This window comes from Trichoderma harzianum, assembly GCF_003025095.1.
Source record: "Trichoderma harzianum CBS 226.95 unplaced genomic scaffold M431scaffold_2, whole genome shotgun sequence".
Classification (NCBI taxonomy): domain Eukaryota; kingdom Fungi; phylum Ascomycota; class Sordariomycetes; order Hypocreales; family Hypocreaceae; genus Trichoderma; species Trichoderma harzianum.
Window position 1 is genome coordinate 2286838 of NW_020209250.1, and position 12198 is coordinate 2299035.

The 12198-nt window shown below is 47.4% G+C and overlaps 6 protein-coding genes across 6 annotated transcripts; 3 read left to right on the top strand and 3 right to left on the bottom strand.

Annotated features, from left to right (window-relative positions):
• Positions 1 to 16: 16 nt before the first annotated feature.
• On the top strand, positions 17 to 1681 carry M431DRAFT_75322 (hypothetical protein; the record flags this gene model as incomplete). The annotated part of the gene is made up of 3 exons (XM_024922325.1): positions 17 to 274; positions 339 to 679; positions 733 to 1681. 3 exons carry the CDS (start codon positions 17 to 19, stop codon positions 1679 to 1681), a joined length of 1548 nt encoding a protein of 515 aa, XP_024778953.1.
• Positions 1682 to 1930: 249 nt separating this feature from the next.
• Positions 1931 to 3862, bottom strand: M431DRAFT_76493 (hypothetical protein; the record flags this gene model as incomplete). Its single annotated transcript, XM_024922470.1, has 4 exons — positions 1931 to 1970; positions 2032 to 2181; positions 2246 to 3531; positions 3650 to 3862. 4 exons carry the CDS (start codon positions 3860 to 3862, stop codon positions 1931 to 1933), a joined length of 1689 nt encoding a protein of 562 aa, XP_024778954.1.
• A 1754-nt stretch (positions 3863 to 5616) lies between these two features.
• Positions 5617 to 6666, top strand: M431DRAFT_58546 (hypothetical protein; the record flags this gene model as incomplete). The annotated part of the gene is made up of 1 exon (XM_024921525.1): positions 5617 to 6666. A coding segment is annotated over one exon (1050 nt), but the record flags the coding sequence as incomplete, so codon positions are not given.
• Positions 6667 to 7443: 777 nt separating this feature from the next.
• Positions 7444 to 7896, top strand: M431DRAFT_76492 (hypothetical protein; the record flags this gene model as incomplete). Its single annotated transcript, XM_024922469.1, has 1 exon — positions 7444 to 7896. A coding segment is annotated over one exon (453 nt), but the record flags the coding sequence as incomplete, so codon positions are not given.
• Positions 7897 to 9327: 1431 nt separating this feature from the next.
• M431DRAFT_75691 (hypothetical protein) lies at positions 9328 to 10242 on the bottom strand (the record flags this gene model as incomplete). Its single annotated transcript, XM_024922374.1, has 1 exon — positions 9328 to 10242. The coding sequence occupies one exon, from the start codon at positions 10240 to 10242 to the stop codon at positions 9328 to 9330; it is 915 nt and encodes a 304-aa protein (XP_024778957.1).
• Positions 10243 to 11239: 997 nt separating this feature from the next.
• M431DRAFT_544623 (hypothetical protein) lies at positions 11240 to 11882 on the bottom strand. The gene is made up of 3 exons (XM_024921168.1): positions 11684 to 11882; positions 11466 to 11613; positions 11240 to 11387 (listed from the first exon to the last, which is right to left on the bottom strand). The coding sequence occupies exons 1-3, from the start codon at positions 11796 to 11798 to the stop codon at positions 11309 to 11311; spliced, it is 342 nt and encodes a 113-aa protein (XP_024778958.1). The 5' UTR covers positions 11799 to 11882; the 3' UTR covers positions 11240 to 11308.
• Between the last annotated feature and the right edge of the window lie 316 nt (positions 11883 to 12198).

A 12198-nucleotide genomic window follows, 5' to 3' on the forward strand; every position in this document is an offset into this window, starting at 1 on the left:
CCCCGCCATCATCATCATGCCTCAAAGCTCGGATTCTATTGCGAATCCGCTCCTTCATCCGCTTCTTTTCCTCTATCAATTGCTGCAATGGATCATTAATAGAGCTCTTGCTCCGTATCCGCCTCGGGAAAGCGACCAATTGACGCGCCCAAAGATTGCCATCATCGGTGCTGGACTGACGGGAGTTTCGGCGGCTGCTCATTGCGTTGGCCATGGCTTTGACGTGACGATTTTTGAGGCCGGGTCGAGGGATCGACTTGGCGGTATTTGGAGCGTGAGTTTTACAACACTGATTAAGAGAGAGAGAAAATGATTGATTAACTGACTGGTTCATGCAGAGAGTCAATGACACGTCTGGCCTCCAAATTCATTCCCTCATGTACCGCTTCCATCCCTCCGTCAAATGGGAGGGCGGCTATCCCAATCGCAAGCAAATCGTCGAGCAAATCGAGCAAGTCTGGAAAACCTACAACTTGGATAAAAAGACAAAGTTTGGCGTCAAAGTCAAGGGCCTCAAGCAGGACGATCAAGGCCGGTGGCTTGTCAACAATGACCCTTCCCTTGGACACTTCGACGGCCTCATTGCGGCTATCGGAACTTGTGGTGATGCCAAGATGCCACATATCCCAGGCATGGAGAAGTTTAAGGGCGAAATTTACCACTCTAGTGATTTGACTGGGTACGTATGCAATAAATCCCAAGAATGACATTGCCTATTAACACCCGCTGTAGGAAAGACGCCAAGGACAAGCACATCGCCATCATCGGAGGAGGCGCATCAGCCGTGGAAGCCCTCGAATTCGCCTTTGCCGCCGGAGCATCCAAGGTCTCCATCCTCTCTCGATCAGACAAATGGATCATCCCACGAAACATGATTGTAGACACACTGCTCAGCCTCAACATCTTTGGCCAAGAGACTCTCTTTTCTTTCATCCCCGAGTTTTTCCTCCGCAAGTTCTTTTACCGAGATCTCGAAGATTTGGCTCCCACTCACGATAAAGGCATCTTCATGGGCACTCCAATGGTCAACTCAGACGTCATGGACAAGCTGCGTCAAGGCAAAGCTGAATGGGTTCGAGGTGATATTCTCGGCTTCACCAGCCGCGGAGTCACAGTCAACCGTCGTTCTCGAGGTGTTCCCAAAGACGGCCCCGGCCACGAACAGCTCATCAAGGCCGACATGGTAGTCATGGCCACGGGCTTCAAGAGACCTTCACTGGCGATTCTCCCTGACGAATGCTTCGAAGAGCCGTACGGGCCGCCAAATTGGTATCTGCAGACATTCCCCCCCGCGCATCCGTCCATCTCAGCCATCAACTCGACTTTTGTTGAGGCCATTGGCACTGTCGGCAACTGGCACATTGGCATCTACACACGTATTCTCCTCATGTTCCTGCTGGACCCCCTGACGCGGCCGAGTCGGTGGTGGATGGAGCGCTGGATCGACATGACGCGCACGCTCAAGAAGTTTAGCCCAACCGGAGCATTCGACTTTTTCACGTATCTTGAGCTCGTCTGGTGGTTCGTGTTTTGCGTGGCGTTTAACCCGTTCCGCTGGAAGTGGGCGCTGTTTGTGTTTACCGGGCTAGGTATTGGAATTCCGGATGCTATTATACAGCAGGAGAGGAAGTTGATGAACGGGGAGGGATATAAGAATAGAGATGAGGGGGTCAGTTTTTAAAGTACAGCATTACCATCAGGGGATATGTATCAATATGGGCTCCTTTTATTTGGTCGAGCTGAAATTGGCTATGGTATTAGAGGTTATTACTCAAAACGGTTCAGAGCACAGGAACATAACATCGAGAATATCGGGATTTGTAGATTCAAGCGTCATTCTACAATATATATATACTTTTGCAAGGAGACAATTACTGCTCAGTTCATCGCTAACCAAGCAACATTCACTCCCTCAGCCATCACTGTCCACTCAACCGAAAATCTTGTTGACAATCTTTTCCAGCCCATTCCTGTGAAGCAAACTTGTCAATATCACATTTACAAAACCGGCAAAGCTTGCAAAAAACATACCTTGGAGGGGTAGGAATGTAGTTTCTCTGGTACTCTTCAATCTCATCCACATCCTTAAAGAGGTCTACCTCTTCAGGCTTGTGGATTGACGTCTTGCGGATGAATTTGTAGCCAAAGTACAACACTGGGTATACAAATATCATGGAGTATCTACCCACAACATCAAAGTTAGAGTTCTCTCTTCTCTCAAAGTCGTGTCTCATCAAATACTCACGAGAACAAAAAGTCTGCAATGTTCCAGTAGCCAGGCAACGGCAAGAAGACGGTATATCCACCCACAAACGCCATCACAAACGTCCACACCAGCGCATACCAAGCCGCATACGGCATGAACCAAGCCTTGTAAGGCAGCGAGTCACGACTAATCCCCTGTGCCTTGAGAGCCCGGTGGAAGCACAAGTACGACACGCACACGGCGCAAAAGTTGATGAGCTGCGACGCCGTGACGAGAGACACGAACCAGTTGAGCACCACGGCCGTGTTCGACGACAGCTGCAGGAACGAAAGGAGCGCAAACAGCAGGACGAAGCCGACACAGTAGACCGGAACGCCAGCCTTGGTGCACGTCGTGAGAAACCTCGGCGCTTTCCCCTCCAAGGCGAGTCCGTACAGCGATCGAGAAGCGCAGTAGACGTACGAGTTTCCGGCCGAAAAGGCAGCCGTCAGGATAGCGGCGTTGACAATGTGAGGCAGCACGTCGATTCCGAGACGGTTCATGGCGACGACGTACGGAGAAGCAGCGGCGCCTGGCTTCGAGCTCGCAAAGGCCGCAATCAGCTCCTTGTCGTTATACGGAACCAGGATCCCAACACACAGCGATCCCAGGATGAAAAAGGCCGTCAGCCGGTAAAACACAGCATTGTACGCCCTCGGCATCACCACGCGCGGATTCTCCGCCTCGCCCGCCGCCATGGAGACGTAATCCGGGCCGGCAATGGTAAACGCCGCCAGGATAAGACACTGCAGAAAGCCCAGCCACCGACCCAAATTACCCTCGTAGTACAGCTCAGCGAAAGATCCAGGTTCGTTCCAGAAGCGGAATCCGAAACGGTCGTGCTTCGGGTTCCCGCCCAGCATGACGACGAAAGTAAAGACGATCAAGCCGACGATGAGCACCACCTTGCCAATGGCCGCCCAGAACTCGGTCTCGCCGTACCATTTCACCGCCAGCACGTTGATGAGGGCGTACAAGACGATGACAATGGCTATCAGTGCGCCAGTGGGAATGGCATCGGTCCAGTAGCGAATGATGAAGTTGCACGCAGTCACTTCAAACGGCACCAGCGCAGCTTCGAATATGAAAAAGTTCCATCCCGTCGCAAATCCAAATGCCTCGTCGACGTAGCGGCCCGCGAATCGGATAAAAGGCGATGAGATTGGTAGATAGGTGACCATTTCAGCCATGCAGAGAGTTACGGCGAGGACGACGGTGCACCAGAAGCTGAAGGCGATGAACAAGCTGCCAGGACCGCCATTGAGAAGACCTTTTCCTATTTGAACCTGTACGCGGAGTAAAATGAGAAATAAGCACAAAAGATTGAGCGAACCAAATGTTGCTTCAATTTGATTGTTTGTTTTGTTCGGGGGATAGATGAATGAAAGGCCGTGGAATACGCACATAGAGAACGGTGCCAATGGTACCTCCGATGCCAATGAGCTGGATGTGCCTAGCCTTGAGCTGTCGGTGAGTCGTGTTCTGCTTCGTTTCGCCAGAGGACATAGAGACTCGGATGTCGTTGAGAGATTCTGCGCGGTTGGTGGTGATGCCGCTTTTGTCGGCCTGTCCTTTCTCATGGCCAGCGTATGCTGGAGGCCCAATTGGGGACGCCATGGCACTCAATTGCCGTCTGTCTCGAGATATCCTATCCAATTGCTCTAGATTTCAATACACGATTCAGAGCCGGTAGGGCGAAGTAATGGGTAGGCCCTCGTTTCAAGATGCTGGAATCGAGAGTGGCTATATCGCAGGTAATTGGCGAAAAGTGGGCGTTGATTCCAAGACCCAAAGGTCAAGGAGGGAATTGAGGTACACAGAAACCGTGTACACCGCGAAAGAGTTAGAAAAGCAGCTAATCAGATGCTCCCCGACTCTTTCAGCGTATAGACTTGAGAAGAAGAGAGAAGAACTCGACTACGAATTCCATTCGTCGCGACTTTTTCCTCTTCGTTTTCCTTTCAATAAATGATTTCGGTTGGGGACAAGCACAGCTGCAGTAGTAATATTCTCTCAGTAAGACACTTAATCAACCAGACCCGAGTAAGACGAGACACAAACGTCGTACAGAGCAAGCCGGAAAAAAAGAGAACCAAGGCCAACGAAAACTTGAGACAACGGGCTATTCGTTCCTATATTTATCCCCCCCCAGCCAATTCCCGTTTTCTTAGAGCCGAGCCGAACTAGCTTTGCGGGTCTTGTTTTTGTCGTGGGCCGAGCTATCTCACCAAGCATGAGAAAGAGAGACATGGATGCTCGTTGTCTTGTCTTTTAGCTTCTGAAAGCGGCCTGGTCGAGGCTCTGCCAAGGAAGAAGGCTGCAATTGATCGACGAGTCCCCGTTTTGAGACATGAACATGACATGGTGGTTTTGCACGGGCGGTTTTGGCTGCAATCAAGCTGGGATGGTGTAAGAGAAGCTTCCTCCCCACAAATGACAATTCCGGCAATGGCATGGTTCCAGATCTCCTGGGCTCACCATTGCAGATCTTCCTAGAGAAATACCACCGCCTCTCAAGTCATTTCCCCTTTGCCGATTCCAACAATTGAGCGGCATTTGAGAACCTGACAAAAAAGCCGTTTGACCGTGACTGCAGACTAATGCACCTCAAGCTCTCGTGAGAACGGAGAATCTCCCCCATTGAGCGAATCGAAATCCACCATCCGGTGGAGATTCACCCAACTTTCCCCCCAAACTTCTGGGTCCCCGATTTTCGGGTCCGGCAGGGTAGGCTCAAGGTAGAATTCCGGGGTATCATTATGTGAGTGTGGTATGAATGGCGTCAATCTGAGATATTGCTACCCTGGATGAACGCGAAAACAATAGTGTTCCAAGGGATATTAAGCCACAGCGGATAGTTTCTTTGAATTTTCCGCTTTATACGAGAATTTAATAGAGTGATGCATCTTTTCATTCGAGTTTGGCATGGATTAGGTATGTGTCACGCTGCGAATCTGTCAATGATCATAAATGAATCAAATATCAAGTCTACACAAGGCTTCCAAGCAAGATACAAAAGAAATATAGATATTGCAGCAGATTCTAGAAAAATATCCATAGAATAGGGAATTATTTGATGCCATATCAGTATTCAACACCAATCCACCATACAATTAACAACAAGGTGGCACACTTTCCAGCGCGACATGCGGGGCAGACAGACAGCCAATTATGCGGCTCTTATCAAGATGGTTCAGAGCGAATAGGAACCAGAAGTACCCCTCATCACAGCCCTCCTGCTTATGTACTTGCCGAAGCCTTGAAAACATCTTGTTTCTCAATGGGCATGAATCCAGCCGCAAAGTCCACGTCTTTGGGCCACTGTCAAGAATCTACATGTATTGGAACGTCCAGTGCAGCAACGTCATACAATGCGTCTCATCAATGTAAAGACGCTCAAATTAGAGGAATTTCTCGACTATCAGGCGCCTCCCTATGCTATACTGTCCCATACCTGGGGAGACGACTCTGAAGAGCTCAGCTTTCGCGACGTTGAAGATGGAAACATCAACAAACTTGGCGTCGGATCTGCCAAATTCCGAGGATGCTGTCGACAAGCCGCGGAGGACAACCTTGGTTATGCCTGGATTGATACCTGTTGCATTGACAAGACAAATCTGGTCGAGCTCAGCGAGGCTATAAACTCCATGTTCCGGTGGTATCAGCGTGCCTCTATCTGCTATGCTTTTCTATCCGATGTTCCCAGCGATGATCATTTCAAGCAGAAGAGCTCCAAGTTCCGGAGAAGCCGGTGGTTCCAGAGAGGATGGACTCTGCAGGAACTTCTTGCACCTAAAACGATGCGGTTTTATGGCGCTATTTCCCCATCAGATACACACAGCGGACAAGCCTTCGTCGACACAAACTTGGTCCAAGAGTGGCGTCTTTTGGGAAACAAAGGAAATATGAGCACCACTATTGCGTCGATCACAGGCATACCTCAGCATTATCTACTGGGAATTACTGCACTCCATACGGCAAGCGTCGCACAGCGCATGTCGTGGGCAGCGCACAGGGATACGAAACGCAAGGAAGACCTCGCGTATTGCCTTCTCGGCATCTTCAACATAACAATGCCGATGATTTATGGAGAGGGTGGTGAACAGGCATTCTTCCGGCTACAGGAACAAATTATGAAGGTGACAAGAGATGATTCAATACTGGCCTGGGGGCTGGGAACCAATGATTCGTCTACCAACAACTCTGGCAGTACCACAGGTGGGAGAATTATGGCCAAGGCCCCGGCAGACTTTGCACATTCAGGGAACATTATTCGACGAGACCAAACTCTCAAATATACGAGCTCAGTCGACATGTCTGGTGGTAGCATTCGAGCTCACCTGCCACTGCATACTACTCCCACGGGCCAGATAATTGGGCTTCTCAGCTGCGGACCCGAGAATAATTCGCAACAGGTGGTTGGGATACCACTGATTGAACTTTCTGTGGGATCATCTGACGAATACGGTCGGCCACGAGGATACAATTCTTCTTTGTATCTGACCACGGTAGCTGCAACAGAGCCAAAGCCGATCCGAATCAAGCACGACAACCAAGAAACCGTACCCGTGGATTCGAGTGGACTTTTTTTCCACTACGAAGACGATGACTTCACAGATATCAATCTAAAAATCATTGATGTGGCTCCTAGATCATCTTGGGACGAAGAGCGAGCTCTAATCATGTCCACGCCCATAGCTCACGATGATGTCGTGGGTCAAATCTTGATTCGACTCCGCCATGACACACAAGACTCCAAAGACTTTGTTGTCGTTCTGGAATATAAGAAAGGGAGATCCGATACTCGGGTTGAATGTCTGGTTTTCATATGTAGCAGAAATCTCTTATTTGAGGAACTGGTTTTATATCTTCCCTCTATGATGCAAAAGCTGGATGGGAAAAGGCGGGCCAAGAATGAGCTGCTTTCCCTCACCATTGCCCTGGAACGTGTTGAGCGGCAGCCGATCTTTGTGATACGGCCTGAGCTAGTGCTGGACGAAGTATTCGCCACTATTGACGCAACCGTGGAATTGGGGCCTCAGAGGTTAATACGTGAAAGTTTACAACTCCTGGAAGAAAACGAAGAAACTGAGAGAGAAAGCAATGAACTCAAAGACCAGATGAACAGCTACGACACCGGCCTGAATGAGATTAGGAAAGAGCAGAAGACAATTATAGCCAAGTTAAAGGAGCTTAAAATGAGACAAAAAGCATTGGTTGCGAAGGAAATAGAATACAATGTAACACTGACCAAAAATTTTACCAGGCAAGCTGAAGTGATAAGGAAACTGAGCGGCCTATCTACTCAATGGGAGAATATACAAAAAAGATGGGATACGCTGGGGCAAGACGAGAGTTTGCGCTTCTCTCTGGCAGGAGCAACGGTACTTCAGTGGGCTGCCGGAAAGGGACTTATGGAGGTGGTTAAACAGCGTCTCGAAAACGGTGCCGATGTTAATGCTTCGGATCAGGATGGCTGCACACCTTTAATTGCAGCTTCACTAGGCGGGCAATTCGAAGTGGCAACGCTCCTCATCGAACACGGCGCTAAAATTGACGCCCTCGCTACGAAGGATGTGACAGCTTTAATCGGAGCCGCTGCCTCTGGATGTGTCGAAGTTGTTCAATTCCTGGTTGATAAGGGAGCCGATGTAGAAGGGCGAGGCAACCCAGAAGTAACACCATTGCAGGTGGCCGCGTTAAAGGGGCACGCTGATGTCGTCCGACTACTTCTTGATCATGGTGCTCATATAGAGGCCAGAGGTAAGGAAGACGCAACAGCACTAATAATAGCTTCAGAACAGGGGTATACTGACGTTGTTCAACTTCTTCTTGACAAAGGTGCTGATATTGAAGCCAAAGATGGAAGCGGTGTAACAGCGTTAGTGGCAGCCTTTGACAAAGAAAAGAAAGATGTCATCAAACTCCTCATTAACAGAGGTGCGCAAGTGGACACCCGCGATGAAGACGGCAAAACAATGTTGATAAGAGCCTCAGCTGGAGGAGACACGGAAATAGTTCGGCAACTTCTGGCAATTGACAAAATTACTCTTGATGCCAGGGATAGGGAAGGTCGGACAGCGCTACAATGGGCTACTCAAAATGGCCATGAAGCTATTGTTCAGCTTCTTCGTGATGATGACGAAGAAGAGGAAGAAGAAAGAAGAAGAAGAAGAGAAGGAAGAAGAAGAAGAAGATGATGATGACAATGAGCAGTTCTATATCCGGCTTCTGGGGGGGGGGGGGTGGTTCCGAGGCTTCGGATGGTGATTACGAGGGTCTGCTGAATGATGGCGAGGATCTGAGCTCGATATAAATCAAGACTTAGGCCATTTAAGTCACAAGAAGGCTATAAACCCACTTGAAAGGAATGACAATGATATTATCAACTCTGTTTGGCATTGATTATCGGATGACGTAGATATGGGCAGGTACTTGAAATTATTCAATGAATCTGCGCAGGCGAACAGCTGAAGTCACAAATTCTTGCTGGGATTAGGTAAAGCGACAACCAGCAACAACTTTGAACCCAGCTCTCGAAGATAAGACAGTGACAAATTTACTCGCAATTCCGCAGTGTAAATTTGACATACTTGCCTAGCTTTTAAGAGACCGACCTCGATATATGCAGGTATATAGCAAATTCGTTATTGATCAGTCTAGTTGTTCAACATTTGGGATCGAACTAAATTATTTATTGGCTGACAGCGCGAATGATGGCTGTAACAAATACACCTAGTCATACACGACGCAGGACTACTCTATTCAATTTTGCTGAATAGACTATTTGCCATTAGGCAGCAGTTGATACATTATTCGTCGATAACCATTCCATTATATGGAATCATATGCACATTCTCATATTAACTTCGCAGCTCATATTTACAGCTCTATAATCTCTCGCAGTAAATCGAGCCGAGCTTGTAAAAATTCTGGGCATGATAGAACACATATCAATATTGATGTTTTGGCTTTCTCTGCATATCAACTCATTTGTTGTTTATTCTATTTCGTACAATTATATCTAGCGACCAACATTATTATAGTATTAAGCATGTATGGTTTCCTTCGACTAGATGAAGCTAACTGTTCTTCATAAAGTCCAAAATCAACTGGCCGATTTTCTCAGGCTCATCTTCTAGCAGAAAGTGACTTGCTTGGTCCAAATAATGTATCGATGCATTTGGAAAGCCTTTCTTGAACACAGGCACGAAGTGCTTGGCGAGGAGAACTTTATCCTTTGTTCCCTCAATCATCATTGCTGGCTTTGCGCGAACCGCAGATATTTGACTCTCTGAGCCGGTTTCCGCCTTGAATGAGCCGGTGACAATGCTTTTAGGAAAGGCAATCACACCATTATATTCTTCTGGAGTTGCAAAAGGAAGCGAGTAGGCTCGGAAGAAATCCTCAGTGACATTAGCTCTCTCAAAGCCTTGTAGTAGCTTCATCAAGCCGACAATAGCCACCCCAGAGTTCATAAGTGTAGCTTCAAAGGTACCATTTGCCACAGCTCTGTCCGCCCACCCAAACCAAGCGGATTCTTTACTGTTTTCGGTCCAGCAGATCTCTTCCTCCGGCAAACCCATTGACAGCATCGTATTCATCACTACGATCCGGCGGATGCGGGAAGCCTGTCTAAGAGCCAGGGCACCCCCAATCTGTCTGCCCCAGTCATGAACAACGAGAGTGATATCGTGCAGATCCAATTCTTTGACGAGAATTTCCAGGTTGTCGGTGTTTTGTCGCGCTGTATATTCGAGATGTTGAGGAGTTTCACTTTTTCCGAATCCCATATAATCCGGGACAATTACGCGGTTGTTTTGTGCCAAAATTGGGATGACTTCTCGATATAAATAGCCCCAAGTCGGTTCACCATGAAGACATAGGACAGGCAAGCCCTGCCCCTCGTCAACATAGTGCATTCGAAATCCTGGTCCCGAGGAGAAATGAGGCTTAAAGGGGAAAGTTCCACCAAGTGTGTCATTCTCTTCAATCATCTTGAACAGTTTAGTCGTAGAGAATATTGCAGATTTGAATTTGAACTTTGGCTCGAATGATATAGCCTGTTGCTTGAAGTATTCTTAGTGAATCGCCAACTTTTTGTAGTTTCTGTGTCTGTTGCTCGAGAATATCGACCTTATTTATAGAATATTCACGCCATATTTGTCCATTTTATCCTGTCATTACGGAGTACTCACACCTGTTGAATATTAGTGGATCACGGTGGCCTAAACCGGAAATTTTTCTCGAACCAAAGCTTCTCAATTTGATCAATTATGTGCTGGATTTCCTGGCTACGGCGGAAGTTTCCGTCCACGCCTAGTTTTGGTGAAGATTACTTAGTGGAGTGTTAAGATAATTCTCCTTTGACGGGTGCCTGTGCTGAAACTACCATACTAAAAAGAGAAGTTTTCTGCGATGAATCGTTCGAGCTCTGAGCAACGCGTCCAGCCCAAAGACTGTTTTGCTACGCTTGAGTGACCTGTCACTGCTGATTCAGGTGGATTTAGTAGCTGGACATCGGTATTTGTCTTATTGCGGCTTTATCCTACCCACGTCATCTCTCATCGGATGCGCGCTAACATAGATGGGCACCCTTGACCGCGGGTTTACGGTTTCGATTTATCAGAACTAGGAGCAACTGACAACTTTCAAGGCAATTCCGTAGATTTCGGGTAAAATGTTAAGTCTGAAGCAATATAGTTGCCCTGATAAAGGGACGGGACAAGTTGTCAGACGACCGGTAGTGGTCCGCGGTGTGTCTAGATAAGAAGCTGAATCGATGATCCCGTTTACTGCAAAATAGCGTATTGACGACAGTGGGCGGTTCGAGATCGCATTAAATCATTATATTCACTACATTGTATTCTGAAGTGGCCTTTACATGTGCTCATTGGTCTGTTCGCTTATCACAGTAATAGTCAAGATTTGGCTACAACTGGTTTTTGAGAATTAAAATAACGTTTTCTCTATTGCCGTAGCTCATATGTCTCATTCAAACTCCTCGTCATCAGAGCTTACGGAAGAAGGGAACCAACCAAAATCCGACATGTCAATATGGTGTTATCCCATTTCATCTGTGGAAACATGTACACCTTCTCCTCTTAACGTTTGGGCTTGAACATTCGCCCAATTCCCACCACTAGATTCGAGTGTTAGCTGCTTTTCTGTCCGGAGCAATTTCAATATGCAGTGAAATTAGAGGGCGTATCCATGTTACCGATGCGAAATCATGGCCTCAGAATTTATCACTCTCTGCCACGGAACATTTCCTAGATTGTATAATGACGCTCCTTGCTCATTGCTGGAAGGGTCAACTGCCGGAGAGAGATTCCACAAACATGTGCCTACTTGGCGAGCTCGCTGCGCTGCTCGGCAAGTGCTTCCGTCAGTATCTTCACACAATTACATATCAAGACATTCTAATATAACACTCACGTGTTTCTAGTAGCTCCGCAATATGTTTGTATGTTGTAACGCGCCCGTACGGTATCTTCATAATAGTCTCATAAACAGCATTCACCCACCACTCTGTTTCGTTTGAGCGAGGCATGATTGTTGTTTTAAAAGAATTATAGCGTGAAGAATAAAATTGTAGTTTGAGTATGTTGACATTCGCTTTAGATTCCCGCGGGACTCCGGATGTGTTTATACAGCATATTTATAGAAGACCACTTAGGTAAGTGCAGCTAATTCTTGGACGAGCTTAGCCCCTGGTCAAATATTTAATCTGGATCAGGTAGTTATCTGCGAGATATTGATTGCACTTATCGAGAGAGTCAGTGGGGGCATGGACTGGCTTGGCTTGTATGTCATCGAGAAGGTCCTGCAGTACGGTAGTATTCATAAATACTGGTAATGCAAGCATACAGTCTTTAAAGCTTCTTTCTCTTGTTTAAATTTGTTCTCTTGATATTTAGAATCAGCCAGCCATCGTTACGTACAAAATACAA

Excerpts from the sequence above, each read along its gene's own strand:
- M431DRAFT_544623 (XM_024921168.1), bottom strand. The coding sequence starts at position 11,798 with ATGCCTCGCTCAAACGAAACAGAGTGGTGGGTGAATGCTGTTTATGAG. Across the intron at positions 11,614-11,683 it reads TGCGGAGCTACTAGAAACAC|CGCAGCGAGCTCGCCAAGTA; the intron begins GTGAGTGTTATA and ends CTTGCCGAGCAG. Across the intron at positions 11,388-11,465 it reads GAGGCCATGATTTCGCATCG|TGGTGGGAATTGGGCGAATG; the intron begins GTAACATGGATA and ends ACTCGAATCTAG.